The sequence below is a fragment of the Oncorhynchus mykiss genome, chromosome 2, assembly GCF_013265735.2.
Source record: "Oncorhynchus mykiss isolate Arlee chromosome 2, USDA_OmykA_1.1, whole genome shotgun sequence".
NCBI classification, from domain to species: domain Eukaryota; kingdom Metazoa; phylum Chordata; class Actinopteri; order Salmoniformes; family Salmonidae; genus Oncorhynchus; species Oncorhynchus mykiss.
Genome location: NC_048566.1, coordinates 9683327 through 9703202, shown reverse-complemented (window position 1 = coordinate 9703202; position 19876 = coordinate 9683327). Strand labels below are relative to the sequence as shown.

Here is a 19876-nt window from a genome sequence, read left to right as displayed (position 1 = left end):
CCCCTTGAAGTATCAAAAATGTTATTTTTTTACAAAATTATTAGATGAATAATTTTAATTTTGCCTTACTTCTATTAGCCCATACAAACGCACTGTATAACATATTCACTACATGGAACAACATAGTCCCCCCCCCAAAAAATGATTAGGTATTAAGATGTAGCCTAAGATGTAGCCTAAGATTGTGGTGTTTACACTGACCTGAGTGTTGTTGAGCAGACTGGAGAATTAACTGAGACTCTCAGTATGACGTTGCAGAAGAAAACTTACCAGCATGACAACACACCAGTTGAGGACTCCTCTGTAGTTTCTATAACCACTGGCAGAGCTCAACAGGGACTCCTGCAACCTGTGGCAACTGAGGCATGGAGAGACATGGGATAGTTTGAATACGTGCACACTCATTTACTGTACTGTACTACAGCTATAGTTAACTGATCTGAAATACCCTTCCCAAATGACGTCCGCAACACACCACCGACTTCCCTTCGAGATTTGTAAAAAAATAAAACGTTTTAAATGTACCCCTTTTTATCCTCAATTTGACATATAGCCTATTGGACCAGCATGGGTGACATATAGACAATGCGAAATGGTTAAAATTACATTATTCATTCTACGCCATTATAAATAACTGTTCCTAAGGGAAGATTGCACAAGTGGGTGAAGTAATAAATAGTCGTGATCTGTTTTTTCCTGGCATAAATTCACCCCACTATAACGACACGTCTGGGTTTTGTTAGTTAACGCCTCACCTCTGTCTATCACTAGGAACATTTATTCGTTTCTTCCTTTCTTTTGACGTGGTAGAAGGCAAATCGGACACGTTTCGCTTAGTTACAATGTTGCCGCTGTCACTGCGGCCGTTAACACTTTCATCAACTTCTGACCGCCCATTCACTTGTTTCAAAGGAACACATTTTCCAGTGGATATAGTGGCTCTTCTTTTGCGGATAAGGGCCCCTGTTTCTTCCATGATATCGCCGATCTTCAGAGCTCTAGATTCATTTGACGTCTAGCCTACTTTGCAGGCAGCTATAACACATGCCCACTATTGCCAAACATCACACTGTCATAGAGAGCAAGAGGAAGTTGGGATTGCAAAACGCGATATGTCAATAACTGTATGAATACTGTAGTTGTAGTGGACAGCAGACAACAGTTCCGTATTGACTGTATGCGTAAGAATGTGGCGTGGTGGAACAGAACCGTGGAGGAGTGGCGAGTCTGACGACACTGGTTGGACTGCTGCCAGTAATGAAGGTGAGGGCTATATTAAGTTAGGAACAGATCGCAATTTAATGGAGGGAGGGGTGGTCCAAAATAGGAGAGGGTTGTTAAACTTTTTTTGTGTTGCTTTGGGGAGTTTTTATTCGGCACAGGGGAGGCTAGTATGTTTCCTTTCCTGGTTAACGTTCACACTTTTGTAGGTTTTACTATATAATGTCTTCCATATAGCCAAATGTCCTCATCTGCTTGCATGCGCCTGCCCTATATCAAGGTGCTTTCTTACTTCCCTTGTGCTATAGGCTTTTCAGTTTTCCATGTGCTTACTTTTCCTATACAGGTCAGTATAGTCTACACTCTAAGCATTAGGGGTTCAACAAGGATTCTTCTAAGATCCTCAAAGTTCTTTGAAGAACCTTAGGGTTCTTGACACTGAAAATGGCCCCCAAAAGGTTCTTCCAAGAACCCCATAAGAGGTGGGGTTCATCGAGGAACCTCCTTAGTTGGTGGGGGTTCTTGCAGGAACCTAACTGCCCAACTGAAACATTTGAATTTGAAAGGACACTTAACTGTAAAATGTAAATATTTAAGGTAAGTTTGTTCATTGTATGATCTAAATTGATATTGTTTTATGATGATACCATCTATCTTTTCATATTTGTGCAAATCTTTCGAAAACAGAAAATGGACACAATTCAATGGATATCAAAACAGAGGTAAGAATATGTATGCTATAAGAATATGTTGACGGCTAGCTGTTTATGGTGCAGATGACTGAACTGCTCATGTTTGTGTCTGTAGGTATACAGACAAGGAGGCATACAAAGGTATGTCTATTGGTATGTTATGCAGATCACATTTACCATCTGTAACGGTTGTTGTCTGGGGAAGGAGAGGAGGACCAAGGTGCAGCGTGGTAACAGGTTCATATTATTTAATGAAATATACAACACTAGACAAAACAACAAACACGACAAACAAACAGTCCTGACCCGTGAACCAAAAACACTAAACAGGAAACAACCACCCACAAAAAACAATGGAAAACAGGCTACCTAAATATGGCTCTCAATCAGGGACAACGATTGAGAGCTGCCTCTGATTGAGAACCATACCAGGCCAAACACAGAAATAGAAAATCATAGACAAACTAACATAGACCACCCACCCAACTCACGCCCTGACCATACTAAAACAAAAGACAAAACAAAGGTCAGAACGTGACACCATCCTTCTCCCTTACGTCTTCAATGAATATCCCATACAAAGGTCTCTACATTATGGACACGGTATGTGTATGAAAACCATTATCAAAGCACTTTTTTTCATTCACAAAAAGGTATGAATACTGTCATGTGCTTGGTTTGTTATTCATCTGTATCAGGGATCCCATACTGGGGGTAGGCACAATGCCGTTGGTGGTACGCCAAATAAAAATGGGATTCACATTTAAAAAATAAATAATAATAAATAAAAAAAATGTCTTCACATGTCCAAACAGTACATTAATATTTTCCAGTGGGGATATACATTTGGGTGAGGTTTTTCTCTCGCCTGAGTAACCTGGTTTCACTGCCAATAATAAAATTAAACCTTCTAGTGTTCAGCGAAATAACAACACACTGTCAAATACAGGTAGCCTAGTCAAATAATTAACATGCAATCACATGAACTGTTATTCTCTCGCGGGAATTCCACTAACGGTCCGTATGTAGCCAAACGTAGCTGCTGCTCATGTTGGTATCTGTAATGATGGTGCAAAAGCCATGACAGGGAGACATAGTGGAGTGATAACGCGCGTGCAAGCAGTTGCTCCCGACGCCACTTGGGTACACTGCAGCACTGCAGCATCCACGAGAGGCTCTTGCTGCCAAGGGAATGCCTGACAATTTGAAAGACGTTTTGGACACTACAGTGAAAATGGTTAACTTTGTTAAAGCAAGGCCCCTGAACTCTCGTGCATTTTCTGCATTATGAAATGATATGGGCAGCGACCATGTAACGCTTTTACAACATACAGAAGTGTGCTGGTTATCAAGGGGCAAAGTATTGACAAGTTTTTTTTAATTGAGAGACGAGCTTAAAGTTTTCTTTACTGACATAATTTTCACTTGTCTGACCGCTTGTATGATGATGAGTTTCTCATACGACTGGCCTATCTGGGTGATGTTGTTTCTCACCTGAATGATCTGAATCTAGGATTACAGGGACTCTCCCCAACTATATTCAATGTGTGGGACAAAATTGAGGCTATGACTAAGAAGTTAGCTCTTCTCTGTCTGCTTTAACAAGGACAACACACAGGTCTGTCCATCACTGTATGATTTTTTGTGTGCAAATGAACTCAAGCTTACGGACAATGTCAAATGTGATATAGCGAAGCACCTGAGTGAGCTGGGTGCACAATTACGGAGGTACTTACCCGAAATGTATGACACAAACAACTGGATTCGTTATCCTTTTCATGCTCTGCCTCCAGTCCACTTACCATATCTGAACAAGAGAGCCTCATCGAAATTACAACAAGCGGTTCTGTGAAAATGTAATTTAATCCGAAGCCACTGCCAGATTCTCTCATGTGAGCCTGCTGGTTAGGAGAGAGAGAGAAGGCCTTGTCCTAGGCCACTGTTGACAGAGGCCTTTTTCATTGTAGTAAAACTAAAGTTAGAGGACAAAGAGTATGCCTATAGTGAAAAGCCTCCAAGGGGAATTTAAAATAGAGTGTATTCTACAATGTAGAAAATAGTAAAAGTAAAGAAAACCCCTGGAATGAGTAGGTGTGTCCAAACCTTTGACTGGTACTGTAAGTTTTAATATTGTAGTGGAAGATGAGAAGAACGTTGGCACACCAAATGCAGGCTGCTGTGCAACTCCCTATTCAGGGAGGATGCAATTTTGGAACATTTGTTTTTAATCACTATTATTTATCATTATTGTGTATCATTGTTATTATTGTAAGCCTATTTATTAATCAAAACCCGTAAAAATAAAAAATAAAAGTTTTGTTTAATGCTGTTGAGATATTTTCATTGGCTAAATTACATTCCATCTGTCTTTTTAACTGTGTGCTCCATATTTAGATGAAGATGGGTTATAAGTAGGTCTGTTGTAAAATACCTAACATTAGACTATTGCTGTCATTTGTTGGCTACTGTAGACACTTACCTTTGTTGGTAATTGCTGCAATAAAGCCTGTTCAAAACTTTTTTATTTCATTCTGTTGAGCCAATTTTCTTTGGCCAAATTAAGCCAATGTTCTTGTTATAACAATTCATTTCTCAAAATCACTCAGCCTTCAAGAAAAATCTAATGAATATCAATATTCAGGTGGTTTATGCCTACTAGTTGAAGATCCTTAACATTATCTTACTTATGGACAAAATATGTGTTTATGAGTTGTGAGTCCCCCTACCATCTCTGTCTAGCATGTACACAATACTAAAATGTCAAAAATTATACTTGATTCCTGGAGCATTTAATATCCAATGCTTATCTGTATGACCTATCAAAACTGTCCATGAATGGTTGCAAAATACATGCCTCATATAATTCATTTTCAAAGATAAAAGTAGGCATAAAGCTTTCAGGTGAAGCTTTCGGGTGCATTCCTCTGCCCAAGAGATGCTGACTCATGCCAGATCTTACAAATAGGTATTTTATGTAGGCTATCAGCTAACCACCTCATATGTTATAGCAATCTGTCAGTCGATGACACATTCGATGACGTGGTACACACCCATTGGTTGATGCATGCCTTGTCTGAGCAGGGGAGCGCGACCAGAATGAAGGGAGGGTTTGGTTACCGATTGTAAAATGAAGGAGGCTTATATATTTCAAAATTAACTACGGGTTCAAAGACCAATCACAGAGGGAATAAAAAACTAAACACGTCATTCGTTAATAAGTAGACTACATTTTTTCAACTCAATTTACAGATAACATTAAGTTGTGTTTAGCTTTCAAACTGTGATTGGTCCCTGAAACCTAAGAGGCCATTTTGAAAGATACACAATCCTCCTTCATGGTTTTCTTTCTGTAGAGATTATTAACCAAAGGGCCGAAACGAGTTGGCTTTACCTTTAGCAGTAAAGAAGAAGCACTTTTATTAACTTCTACTGTTCTCCGAGAGTTGCTGAGTTTTCTCTTCAGGAGTTTGTCAGGCAACAGTTAATTGCAGTGGGCTAAATCAACAGTTCCAGATGTAATTGTCAATCAACTGAATCGATTATCTTTTATCAGCCCTTTCTACTGGCAAGAGTAATGAGTTAGGAATGAATTACCTTGAATATACTAGCCCTACTTTTAATATGTAGCCTACATGGAACAATTGTACCCTCTCACAGTACACCTGGCTAATGGTGCTCATGGTGACAGTTTGGGCTTCCATAGCTCTGGTCCACCGCGCTAGTGTAGGAAGGTGAACGGGGACAAACGCCCTGGACAAGAGCTAGACTTGTCTCCTCATCAGAGCAGACTCTACAAGACCTAATGTTATTCTTATTGTGTATGCCTCATCAACTGCAGATGTGTTGTAATAGCTATTAGATATGCCCATGCATGTCCAACCTACATCACAGTGGAGGCTGCTGAGGGCAGGACGGCTCACAATAATGGAATGGAATGGAGCGAATAGGATGGCATCAAACACATGGAAACCATTTTGTTATGTGTTTGATACCATTCCACTGATTCCACTCCAGCCATTACCATGAAGCCGTCCTCCCCAATTAAGGTGCCACCAACCTCCTGTGCTACATACGTGTGTTAGTGGAAAAGACAGGCAGAGAATAAAATGCAGTTGACATGATCATGTATTCAATCCATTGATTTGATTGAAATTGACACTGTAACCTTTTAGAAGAGGTGAGTCAGACCGGTTAGCACCATTGCATGCAGCCCTTTCAACCTCCCTGTATGAAGAAGTTATTTTTGATATAGCGGGGCATTTAACATTTAGAGAATAAGGTTTTTCAATCAATTATTCAGTTTCTTTCAGTATTCAACAGCAGAGATGGATTTACACGCTTCTGTCTGGTCCGAGTGTCATGAACAACAGTTGATGTGACCACAACATTTTGTGTTGTTCCCTTCTGTCTGGTCCGAGAGTCATGAACAACAGTTGATGTGACCACAACATTTTGTGTTGCTCCCTTCTGTCTGGTCCGAGTGTCATGAACAACAGTTGATGTGACCACAACATTTTGTGTTGCTCCCTTCTGTCTGGTCCGAGTGTCATGAACAACAGTTGATGTGACCACAACATTTTGTGCTGTTCCCTTCTGTCTGGTCCGAGTGTCATGAACAACAGTTGATGTGACCACAACATTTTGTGTTGTTCCCTTCTGTCTGGTCCGAGTGTCATGAACAACAGTTGATGTGACCACAACATTTTGTGTTGTTCCCTTCTGTCTGGTCCGAGTGTCATGAACAACAGTTGATGTGACCACAACATTTTGTGTTGTTCCCTTCTGTCTGGTCCGAGTGTCATGAACAACAGTTGATGTGACCACAACATTTTGTGTTGCTCCCTTCTGTCTGGTCCGAGTGTCATGAACAACAGTTGATGTGACCACAACATTTTGTGTTGCTCCCTTCTGTCTGGTCCGAGTGTCATGAACAACAGTTGATGTGACCACAACATTTTGTGTTGTTCCCTTCTGTCTGGTCCGAGTGTCATGAACAACAGTTGATGTGACCACAACATTTTGTGTTGTTCCCTTCTGTCTGGTCCGAGAGTCATGAACAACAGTTGATGTTAACACAACATTTTGTGTTGTTCCCTTCTGTCTGGTCCGAGAGTCATGAACAACAGTTGCTCCCTTTCCCCATCTGTCAGTAGAATTCCACATGTCGTCTTGGCCTGCTGCCGTTTTCTTCAAGAACGGGCAAAAGAGATTCATTCAGTATTTTACAATTGAAAGTGGGTTGTTTTTTATTCTTTGCTGCGCTTAAGCTGCACCTCTCTTGCATCGAAGGCGGTGTGTCTGTCAAACAGTGTAGGCACTAGGCACTGTGCCTGGGGTTGTGTTTACAAGGTGGCAAGGACAGTGTTGAAGTATGGGGTGCGGTGAGAGTTTGTCCTTGGGGTTGTAATGAAGTTGTTGGGGGGAAATTACTCATTCTAACACAGGAGAAAGACACAGGGTCCTTAATCAAGAAGATGCCACATTTATTCAGAATCATTAGCTGACCAAAAGCTAGTTTATCTCAGTAGAGATGCCGGCAGACTGATATAGGCATCACAAGTGGCATGGTGTCAGCACTTCCACAGTTCAGTCAAGGACTCCTCTGCTCTGCTACACTCTATTCTCAAACAGGCAGGCAGGGCAGACAGAGAGAGGGGCAACCTGGGAAACCTGCTTTGTGTAGCAAGCTCATATAGAGCTGTGTCTTATCCAATGCAGCTCAGAAAGACCCTTCAGAAAAAAGTATGAGTGGTGCTCTCCCTCCCACCTGATTACATCATCTGTTTATGCAATAGATCTCTTACTTCATCAGAATATTGCTTAATCTAAATGTTTTGTTGATCTAATTAGTAGTTGTTGACTGAGTTTGAAAATACATGCACTGATTTAGCTGTTCCACTATTATAGTTGGCTGTATGACTGTCTTAGTATTATAGATGGCTGTCTGGTTGACTGTCTGAGTTGACCAATAGCTAGCTAGTTGACTGTCTGAGTTGACCTATAGCTGGCTGTTTGACTGTCTTAGTATTATAGATGGCTGTCTGGTTGACTGTCTGAGTTGACCTATAGCTAGCTAGTTGACTGTCTGAGTTGACCTATAGCTGGCTGTTTGACTGTCTTAGTATTATAGATGGCTGTCTGGTTGACTGAGTTGACCAATAGATGGCTGTTTGACTGTCTTAGTATTATAGATTGCTGGCTGGTTGACTGAGTTGACCTATAGCTGGCTGTTTGACTGTCTTAGTATTATAGATGGCTGTCTGGTTGACTGAGTTGACCAATAGATGGCTGTTTGACTGTCTTAGTATTATAGATTGCTGGCTGGTTGACTGAGTTGACCTATAGCTGGCTGTTTGACTGTCTTAGTATTATAGATGGCTGTCTGGTTGACTGTCTGAGTTGACCTATAGTTGGCTGTTTGACTGTCTTAGTATTATAGATGGCTGTCTGGTTGACTGTCTGAGTTGACCTATAGCTGACTAGTTGATTGTTTTAGTATTATAAATAGCTGGCTAGTGGACTGCCTTAGTTGCCAGCGTCTTTCATTCTGTGTGGCGAATAACAGCTGTGTTTCATCATGGTCATGTGCTATGGTACAGTACACCTGTGACTGTCTGGGCAAATTATTTTTCTCTTCAGGGCAGTTTATTCCGTCTGAGGAGGTTCCACTCAGCAAAGTGGTCAGACAAATGAGAATGCAACAGCCAATTTTCTGCCTCCTAAAATAGGGCAAGTTCCAAAACATTTCAAAGGGCACACTCACTGGCAATGGTCTTTGTATCTCAAGCAGACCGTATTTGATGTTCTGCCCTGAGGAAATATCTTCTATTCCTTTATGTGCTGTCTCCTCTAATGATGTTGTTTGACCGGACCATCCACACTGTAGTAAAGCTGACTGTTTGGCCAGACAGAATGAGGTGGGGACTGGGGAACTATCCACACTGTAGTAAAGCTGACTGTTTGGCCAGACAGAATGAGATGGGGACTGGGGAACTATCCACACTATAGTAAAGCTGACTGTTTGGCCAGACAGAATGAGATGGGGACTGGGGAACTATCCACACTATAGTAAAGCTGACTGTTTGGCCAGACAGAATGAGATGAGGACTGGGGAACTATCCACACTATAGTAAAGCTGACTGTTTGGCCAGACAGAATGAGATGGGGACTGGGGAACTATCCACACTATAGTAAAGCTGACTGTTTGGCCAGACAGAATGAGATGGGGACTGGGGAACTATCCACACTATAGTAAAGCTGACTGTTTGGCCAGACAGAATGAGGTGGGGACTAGGGAACTATCCACACTATAGTAAAGCTGACTGTTTGGCCAGACAGAATGAGGTGGGGACTAGGGAACTATCCACACTATAGTAAAGCTGACTGTTTGGCCAGACAGAATGAGATGGGGACTGGGGAACTATCCACACTGTAGTAAAGCTGACTGTTTGGCCAGACAGAATGAGATGGGGACTGGGGAACTATCCACACTATAGTAAAGCTGACTGTTTGGCCAGACAGAATGAGATGGGGACTGGGGAACTATCCACACTATAGTAAAGCTGACTGTTTGGCCAGACAGAATGGGTTGGAGACTGGGGAAACATCAACACTACAGTAAAGCTGATTGTTTGGCCAGACAGAATGAGATGGGGACTGGGGAAACATCAACACTACAGTAAAGCTGACTGTTTGGCCAGACAGAATGGGTTGGGGACTGGGGAAACATCAACACCACAGTAAAGCTGATTGTTTGGCCAGACAGAATGAGATGGGGACTGGGGAAACATCAACATTACAGTAAAGCTGACTGTTTGGCCAGACAGAATGGGTTGGGGACTGGGGAACCATCAACACTACAGTAAAGCTGATTGTAGGCCTACAGTATATGCTGGGTTTATAACATAGAGTTGTCCGTGCCTTATACTAGGAATTTACTTTGAGGAGTTGCTGAAGTAACTCAGTTCAAGTCAGCAAAGCAAGTACAATGAAAGTGGCTCACTGAAGGAATCTTTCAGATCTAACCTGATCTGGGGCAGGCTAACTCAGTGCTAACTCCATTATCCGGATTGGAGTGGCTGCAGTTCTGGATTGTCTGGATCCCGACTTGCCATATTTACTGATTCTGAGATTTCTGTGGATGAGCAGTATTTTTTATTTTTGTTGTTGTAGCTGCTGCCCAGTTTTGTTCTGCTCAGTGCTCCTACTGCTCTGCTGACGCTTCCCCTCGTTGACATGGAGGAGGAAACTTCATGTTGTACACTAAAGACATGTTCAAACTATGCATTCCATGTCTCAATCACAATTTCATGTTCTTTTTTCAGGAGGGGTGTTACATAGCTACATGTGGCTATGTTGTACACAAAAGACATGATGACATATTCGTTAAAAAAAACGTGTCTATAGTAACTGTCATGTATTGTCATGTTGTGTCTTGTTTCTGTCCTTTCTCTTCACCCTGTCTCCCCCTGCTGGTCGTTTTAGGTTACCTTTTCTCCCCCTCCTTCCCCCAGCTGTTCCTTGTCTCCTCCTAACTACCTCGTCACCCCTTTTCCCACCTGTTCCCTTTTTCCCTCTGATTAGTCCTCTATATCTCTCTCTGTTTTTGTTCCTGTCCTTGTCGGATTCTTGTTTGTGTTGTTCATGCCTGAACCAGACTATCGTCATGTTTGCTGCAACCTTGTCCTGTCCTGTCGGAACCTGCCGGTCCATCTGAGCCTACGTTTGTTTTCTTATTAAAGAAGCTCTGTTTACGTTAATTCGCTTTTGGGTCCTCATTCACGCACCGTAACAGTAACAGTATATTTAGGAAAGCATATTTTTTATTTTTTTTATTTCACCTTTATTTAACCAGGTAGGCTAGTTGAGAACACCTTTATTTAACCAGGTAGGCTAGTTGAGAACAAGTTCTCATTTGCAACTGCGACCTGGCCAAGATAAGGCATAGCAGTGTGAACAGACAACACAGAGTTACACATGGAGTAAACAATTAACAAGTCAATAACACAGTAGAAAAAAGGGGAGTCTATATATACATTGTGTGCAAAAGGCATGAGAAGGTAGGCAAATAATTACAATTATGCAGATTAACACTGGAGTGATAAAAGATCAGATGGTTATGTAAAGGTAGAGATAGAGATATTGGTGTGCAAAAGAGCAGAAAAATAAATAAATAAAAACAGTATGGGGATGAGGTAGGTGAAAATGGGTGGGCTATTTACCAATAGACTATGTACAGCTGCAGCGATCGGTTAGCTGCTCAGATAGCAGATGTTTGAAGTTGGTGAGGGAGATAAAAGTCTCCAACTTCAGCGATTTTTGCAATTCGTTCCAATCACAGGCAGCAGAGAACTGGAACGAAAGGCGGCCAAATGAGGTGTTGGCTTTAGGGATGATCAGTGAGATACACCTGCTGGAGCGCGTGCTACGGATGGGTGTTGCCATCATAACCAGTGAACTGAGATAAGGCGGAGCTTTACCTAGCATGGACTTGTAGATGACCTGGAGCCAGTGGGTCTGGCGACGAATATGTAGCGAGGGCCAGCCGACTAGAGCATACAAGTCGCAGTTGTGGGTGGTATAAGGTGCTTTAGTGACAAAACGGATGGCACTGTGATAAACTGCATCCAGTTTGCTGAGTAGAGTGTTGGAAGCAATTTTGTAGATGACATCGCCGAAGTCGAGGATCGGTAGGATAGTCAGTTTTACTAGGGTAAGTTTGGCGGCGTGAGTGAAGGAGGCTTTGTTGCGGAATAGAAAGCCGACTCTTGATTTGATTTTCGATTGGAGATGTTTGATATGGGTCTGGAAGGAGAGTTTAGAGTCTAGCCAGACACCTAGGTACTTATAGATGTCCACATATTCAAGGTCGGAACCATCCAGGGTGGTGATGCTGGTCAGGCGTGCGGGTGCAGGCAGCGAACGGTTGAAAAGCATGCATTTGGTTTTACTAGCGTTTAAGAGCAGTTGGAGGCCACGGAAGGAGTGCTGTATGGCATTGAAGCTCGTTTGGAGGTTAGATAGCACAGTGTCCAAGGACGGGCCGGAAGTATATAGAATGGTGTCGTCTGCGTAGAGGTGGATCAAACACAAGCAAGACACATCCAGGCAGTTTTTCCCCCAGCAACCCTCACTACGATATGGCAGCATAATAACTACGAAGGTTATTATCGCAAATAGTAGTCAGCCTAAAGCAGTAGTTCACAAACAACATAAGTAACAATAGCGCGCCGGGCAATGCAAAACGAACTCACCCATTGGCTGACTGGTTACTGGTCCGGATACACATTCTCAGGCTGTTATTATAATACAATAAGGACAGCACGGCTAAACTTGTTTTATTTTGATTTCGGCACAAATGAAACAGTGGCACTGACATGCCCATGGATTGTTGTTTCAGCATGTCTGAATGAAGAGTTCGACCAGCCACGTGTGACATGCAGGCGCAGATATAAGCCTGCTGGAGTTAGCGGCAGGTGGAGCAGAAATATCTACTGTCATAGTTCGGAGGAAGCCTGAGCTGGAATGTGAAGCTAAATGAGGCTGAGTAGATCTAGCTTGATTCTCACTATACCCCTCGGGTCACAGTCTTTGACCAAATGTATTTTCACGTTTCATCTCCAGCAGACCAGTAGTGTCTGAATAAACCTCCCTTAGCGTTTGCTCACCCATGGCGCTTCGATATTTGCAACCCAACACACACTTTAATGTACAGTGCACTCGAACAAAGTTTTCAAACTGGATCCATTCTAAGCTCTTCGACAACAAATTCAAGTTTGTCCCTAACGACAATAACGTTGTTGTAAGATGCAGCTGTAAGTTCTCTTCCCACCATTTCTTTCTGTTTATATGGGTGAAGAGTAAGGCAAGCATTCTCATAATCAAGCCATTTTCCTTCCATTTTCCAGCACAAGTCATTGAGAAATGAATTAGCAGAATAAATACGTTTCAGCAATTATATTGCACTCTTTATCCAATTAACAGTATGTAAACAATTGTAATGATCAGTCATTCTTGTTCAAAAGCTACTTTAAAGTATTTTTCCTGTCAATTCCATGTAATTCCTCCTAATAATAATTGTTCATATTTAGCTGTTCTGTTCATACTCCTTTCACATATGGATAGAAGTGAACTCCACTTGTTAAGCTTTTAAATCTGGAGCTAAATCACAATGGAAACTATTACTTGGAATGATCACCTTAAACTTAACTGTTGCAGAGATGGTACATTGGACACACTAATAATCAATGTAGGTTAAAAGAGGTGTCTTCTAGGCCTATAAGATCAGTACAATGCATTAATGACATGTATTTACATAATCAACATCAATGAGAAACTGGCCAGGATTAGAATGCTATTTATTTCTTGTTGCTGTTCATTAAGAAATTCAAGGCTTTATTGCATACCCGTTAATTAAGCAACTAGAATGAATTCACTGGAAGGATTTGTTCCACTCCTTTTTTCCCTTCTGTCTTTTGCGTGGAGGACTTGTGCTGTTTGTGCAAGATTAGTTTAAGTGTCTCCTTTCTTCTGTCTGTCCTCCCTTAGATAGTGTCTGGAGACCTAACAAAAGGAGGGGAGGGCTGCTGTGGAGTTAATAAAGTCATACCCCCAAAAAACTGGGTGCGTTCCATTGGTTCCAAAAGTAGGGGAGGGCTTTATTTTGTCATAAACACAGAAGGTACGTTTATTTAAAGTTAGAACGTTCTACTCTGAGTGTACAAAACATTAAGAACACCTGCTCTTTCCATGACATAGACTGACCAGGTGAATCCAGGTGAAAGCTGTGATCCCTTATCGATGTCACTTGTTAAATACACTTCAATAAGTGTAGATGAAGGGGAGGAGACCAGTTAAAGAAGGATTTTTAAGCCTTGAGACAATTGAGACATGGATTGTGTATGTGTGACATTCAGAGGGTGAATGGGCAAGACAAAATATTGGTGTCAGGCGCACCGGTTTGAGTGTGTCAAGAACTGCAACGCTACTGTTTTTTTCATGCTCAACAGTTTCCCGTGTGTATCAAGAATGGCCCACCACCCAAAGGACATCCAGCCAACTTGACACAACTGTGGGAAGCATTGGAGTCAACATGGGTCAGCATCCCTGTGGAATGCTTTTGACACCTAATAGAGTCCATGCCCTGACAAATTGAGGCTGTTCATAGGGAAAGATGGGGTGCAACTCAATATTAGGAAGGTGTTCCTAATGTTTTGTACTCTCAGTGTATAGAGTTCTATAGAGTGGATCTTTCTCATTTAAAAGTCATGAATAAAGTTAGACCTATTCTCTTGTGACAGTGTGCAAGTGAGATTTGGTTGAAATATACATTTTTTTCTGTGTGTCCTTTCCCTTTGCTGGGTAGTGATCTATAATGCATATGGCCCTTCCTGAGAATGTGGATTATCTTACAGAGAAAGTGCCAAATTCAGCGTAAAAAAGCAGGGAGTGCTGACAGTGATGCTGCAGAAACTACAGGGAGGCAGCACACAGAGACACTGCAGGAACTCTCTCTCTCTCTCTCTCTCTCTCTCTTACTCCTTCCCATCTCCTCTCTCTCTTTCTCTCTCTCTACGTCTGTCTGTCTCTATCCTTCGCTCTCTCTCTCTGTCTTGCTCTCCTCCTCCTCACTGTGATGAAGATGCATGGCCCATCTCAGGACTGGGCTGCGCTGCCACAGCACAATAGATTGAGGCAGAATCGTTCAAAGCCTTAAGAATCCACTTCCCAAGACCCCTGATTCAGAGACAGACACAGATGGAGAAGATAGATAGAGGAGGAGAGCGAGAGGGAAGAGGAGAGAGAGGGGGAGAAGGAGAGAAACAGAGAGCGAGGGAGAGAGAAAGAGAGAGAGGAGACAGAGATTCATCATGTTGTGGGAACCTGACTGAGAGGTCCAGTGTGTCCAGCAGGTGGGGATGTTGAGTGTTGAATCTCAGCCAACTTTCTCTCTGGCGCCCGGCCTCAGCCAGTAATGTAACAACAATGGCATAACCTGCCTGTCTGCATCCAGGGCTTTTAAATCTAAACATAACCTGACAGTCTGTAGATTGAATTTGAAGGGCTCATTTCCAACTAGAGGAGAGTATTTTTTACAAGGTTAACAGCAGTAAAGAGGAGAGAAAAACCACTGCTGCTGTTTGCAGGGATCAATATTTCCCCCTCCACTCAAGTGGTGCGAGGATCTGCCTCCCAGAGTTAAACCCTTAACAGCAGCAACAGGGAGAAACACAAAAACACTCATTTCAGTGCCTCAGTGCATTTCAGGCGTTTCGCTCATTTCACCCACTCCTTAAACAGCATGGATTTCATGTGTTTGACTGTTTCCAGTAGTTTTCCTCTGCGTTGTCACAGGGAGCCGAGGGAGGCCCTCTTAGAGCCATTTTACAGAGGGCAGCTACTGAGCTACCTCGGGTAATAAATAAGACATGTCCCCTGGTAATTATGTGCATGCCTAATTTTGCATAACTTCCATTTTCCCTTAGCATCTGGGGCCTCGCGAGGCTGTAGGGGTGTCCACGGGGGTGCCAGGGGAGTTCAGACGCCTGTACGGGTCGTTAGTAGGGGACTGGGAGGGGCCCGCCACAACCCTTTAACACCCTGATGAGGGTCGATTGAGACCAAAACATTGGTTAAAAAGATAATTTACATTTTATTGAAGAAGCATCAATATGTTCGTGTGCTGGAGTTATTTTTATTGAGTACATTTTTTCTCTTTGTTCACCCAAATGACACATTGGTTTCCTTACTCTGTAAGCAGTCTATGGACAAGGTATGACAGCACAAAAAAATTATAATATCGGTCCCATGACTTGAGTGGGATTTGTACCACAAATGCTAAAAGGTTGGCACGTGGAAACAGTGGCAGGGAAACATGGATTGCTGTCAAAACTTGCAGGGTAAGGAAACCAAAATGTAATTTTCTTTTCATTCTTTGCAGGTACTTAACGTATAATGGTTGTGCAATTCCAGTTTCCTAATTTGGATGCCCTCCCAATCCCTCCTCTGTCCCCCCTCTCTAATGAGGTCTGGCCCAATCCCTCCTCTGTCCCCCCTCTCTAATGAGGTCTGGTCCAATCCCTCCTCTGTCCCCCCTCTCCAATGAGGTCTAGTCCAATCCCTCCTCTGTCCCCCCTGTCCAATGAGGTCTGGTCCAATCCCTCCTCTGTCCCCCCTGTCCAATGAGGTCTGGTCCAATCCCTCCTCTGCCCCCCCTGTCCAATGAGGTCTGGTCCAATCCCTCCTCTGTCCCCCCTCTCCAATAAGGTCTGGTTCAATCCCTCCTCTGTTCCCCCTCTCCAATAAGGTCTGGTCCAATCCCTCCTCTGTTCCCCCTCTCCAATGAGGTCTGTTCCAACTCCCCTGCCCTCTGCAAACCCCATACTGTGGCGACAGGTAGCCTAGTGGTCAGAGCGTTGGGCCAGTAACCAAAAGGTTGCTGGATTGAATCCCTGAGCTCACAAGGTAAAATACTGTCATTCTGCCCCTGAAAAAGACAGTTAACCCACTGTTCCCTGGTAGGCTGTCACTGTAAATAAGAATTTGTTTTTAACTGACTTGCCTAGTTAAATAAAGGTTCAATTGAAAATACTAAATACTGCCTGTTCTGAGGGAGCACGTCAAAGGAGAATGCAATGGCTCCCAAATGCCCATAATGGCTCCCAAATGCCCATAATGGCTCCCAAATGCCCATAATGGCTCCCAAATGCCCATACTCAGCCAGAAGCCGTTCTCCACCTGTAATGTACTGTAATGTACATGTGGCATCATGTAAAATTACCCTAGTTTCACATTGCTATACTGTCTTTGCTATCTATGCCTGCTTGTGTAGAATACAGTATGTGTGAATCACCCACTTATCCAAGGCTTATTTTGTCTCCAGGAATAGAACTATGTGTTGGTCAATCTGCTGTGGATGTCTCCAGGAATAGAACTATGTGTTAGTCAATCTGCTGTGGATGTCTCCAGGAATAGAACTATGTGTTAGTCAATCTGCTGTGGATGTCTCCAGGAATAGAACTATGTGTTAGTCAATCTGCTGTGGATGTCTCCACGAATAGAACTATGTGTTAGTCAATCTGCTGTGGATGTCTCCAGGAATAGAACTATGTGTTAGTCAATCTGCTGTGGATGTCTCCACGAATAGAACTATGTGTTAGTCAATCTGCTGTGGATGTCTCCAGGAATAGAACTATGTGTTAGTCAATCTACTGTGGATGTCTCCAGGAATAGAACTATGTGTTAGTCAATCTGCTGTGGATGTCTCCAGGAATAGAACTATGTGTTAGTCAATCTGCTGTGGATGTCTCCAGGAATAGAACTATGTGTTAGTCAATCTGCTGTGGATGTCTCCAGGAATAGAACTATGTGTTAGTCAATCTGCTGTGGATGTCTCCAGGAATAGAACTATGTGTTGGTCAATCTACTGTGGATGTCTCCAGGAATAGAACTATGTGTTAGTCAATCTGCTGTGGATGTCTCCAGGAATAGAACTATGTGTTGGTCAATCTGCTGTGGATGTCTCCAGGAATAGAACTATGTGTTGGTCAATCTGCTGTGGATGTCTCCACGAATAGAACTATGTGTTAGTCAATCTGCTGTGGATGTCTCCAGGAATAGAACTATGTGTTAGTCAATCTGCTGTGGATGTTTCCAGGAATAGAACTATGTGTTGGTCAATCTGCTGTGGATGTCTCCAGGAATAGAACTATGTGTTAGTCAATCTGCTGTGGATGTCTCCACGAATAGAACTATGTGTTAGTCAATCTGCTGTGGATGTCTCCAGGAATAGAACTATGTGTTAGTCAATCTGCTGTGGATGTTTCCAGGAATAGAACTATGTGTTGGTCAATCTGCTGTGGATGTCTACAGGAATAGAACTATGTGTTAGTCAATCTGCTGTGGATGTTTCCAGGAATAGAACTATGTGTTGGTCAATCTGCTGTGGATGTCTCCAGGAATAGAACTATGTGTTAGTCAATCTGCTGTGGATGTTTCCAGGAATAGAACTGTGTGTTGGTCAATCTGCTGTGGATGTCTCCAGGAATAGAACTATGTGTTGGTCAATCTGCTGTGGATGTCTCCAGGAATATAACTATGTGTTGGTCAATCTGCTGTGGATGTCTCCACGAATAGAACTATGTGTTAGTCAATCTGCTGTGGATGTCTCCAGGAATAGAACTATGTGTTAGTCAATCTGCTGTGGATGTTTCCAGGAATAGAACTATGTGTTGGTCAATCTGCTGTGGATGTCTACAGGAATAGAACTATGTGTTAGTCAATCTGCTGTGGATGTTTCCAGGAATAGAACTATGTGTTAGTCAATCTGCTGTGGATGTCTCCAGGAATAGAACTATGTGTTAGTCAATCTGCTGTGGATGTCTCCAGGAATAGAACTATGTGTTGGTCAATCTGCTGTGGATGTCTCCAGGAATAGAACTATGTGTTAGTCAATCTGCTGTGGATGTCTCCAGGAATAGAACTATGTGTTAGTCAATCTGCTGTGGATGTCTCCAGGAATAGAACTATGTGTTAGTCAATCTGCTGTGGATGTCTCCAGGAATAGAACTATGTGTTAGTCAATCTGCTGTGGATGTCTCCACGAATAGAACTATGTGTTAGTCAATCTGCTGTGGATGTCTCCAGGAATAGAACTATGTGTTAGTCAATCTGCTGTGGATGTCTCCAGGAATAGAACTATGTGTTAGTCAATCTGCTGTGGATGTCTCCAGGAATAGAACTATGTGTTAGTCAATCTGCTGTGGATGTCTCCAGGAATAGAACTATGTGTTAGTCAATCTGCTGTGGATGTCTCCAGGAATAGAACTATGTGTTAGTCAATCTGCTGTGGATGTCTCCAGGAATAGAACTATGTGTTAATCAATCTGCTGTGGATGTCTCCAGGAATAGAACTATGTGTTGGTCAATCTGCTGTGGATGTCTACAGGAATAGAACTATGTGTTAGTCAATCTGCTGTGGATGTTTCCAGGAATAGAACTATGTGTTAGTCAATCTGCTGTGGATGTCTCCAGGAATAGAACTATGTGTTAGTCAATTTGCTGTGAACGTCTCCAAGAATATAACTATGTGTTAGTCAATCTGCTGTGGATGTCTCCACGAATAGAACTATGTGTTAGTCAATCTGCTGTGGATGTCTCCAGGAATAGAACTATGTGTTAGTCAATCTGCTGTGGATGTCTCCAGGAATAGAACTATGTGTTAGTCAATCTGCTGTGGATGTCTCCAGGAATAGAACTATGTGTTAGTCAATCTGCTGTGGATGTTTCCAGGAATAGAACTATGTGTTAGTCAATCTGCTGTGGATGTCTCCAGGAATAGAACTATGTGTTGGTCAATCTACTGTGGATGTCTCCAGGAATAGAACTATGTGTTAGTCAATCTGCTGTGGATGTCTCCAGGAATAGAACTATGTGTTAGTCAATCTGCTGTGGATGTCTCCAGGAATAGAACTATGTGTTGGTCAATCTACTGTGGATGTCTCCAGGAATAGAACTATGTGTTAGTCAATCTGCTGTGGATGTCTCCAGGAATGGATCTGTTTTAGTCAATCTGCTGTGGATGTCTCCAGGAATAGAACTATGTGTTGGTCAATCTGCTGTGGATGTCTCATCTGTCTGGATGTGAGAGAAGGACATGTAGTATTAGTACATACTAAGGCATATCGTAGGCTCCGCCCTAATTGATGAGCTCTCCGTCACCTCCGACCGCATGGCAAATGGCTCAAGACAATGCCCAAGGGCCAGTACACCCCCCTCTATCGCTATTCCAGAGGACTGTTGAATGTGTGATATAATAATCTTACAGCAGCCGTGTCTGGTATCTGTCTGAAACGTGTCCCCTAAGGAGGACTCTGAAGACCTCTATGTGATCTCTTGTAGTCGTTCAGAATCAACACTGACAACACCGTATGCAATTGTCCTACTCAGCCCATCCATAGATGTGA

General features: G+C 42.7%; 1 protein-coding gene across 1 annotated transcript in view; it reads right to left on the bottom strand.

Moving 5' to 3' along the window:
* LOC110506952 (diacylglycerol O-acyltransferase 1) overlaps positions 1-1213 on the bottom strand; it is a 40734-nt gene extending 39521 nt beyond the window's left edge. Inside the window, exons 1-2 of the mRNA XM_036937386.1 lie at positions 756-1213; positions 271-358 (exon numbers count right to left, since the gene is read on the bottom strand). Of these exons, the coding sequence (XP_036793281.1) occupies positions 271-358; positions 756-976 (309 nt within the window). The 5' untranslated portion in view covers positions 977-1213. The remainder of the gene's footprint in view (positions 1-270; positions 359-755) is intronic.
* Between the last annotated feature and the right edge of the window lie 18663 nt (positions 1214-19876).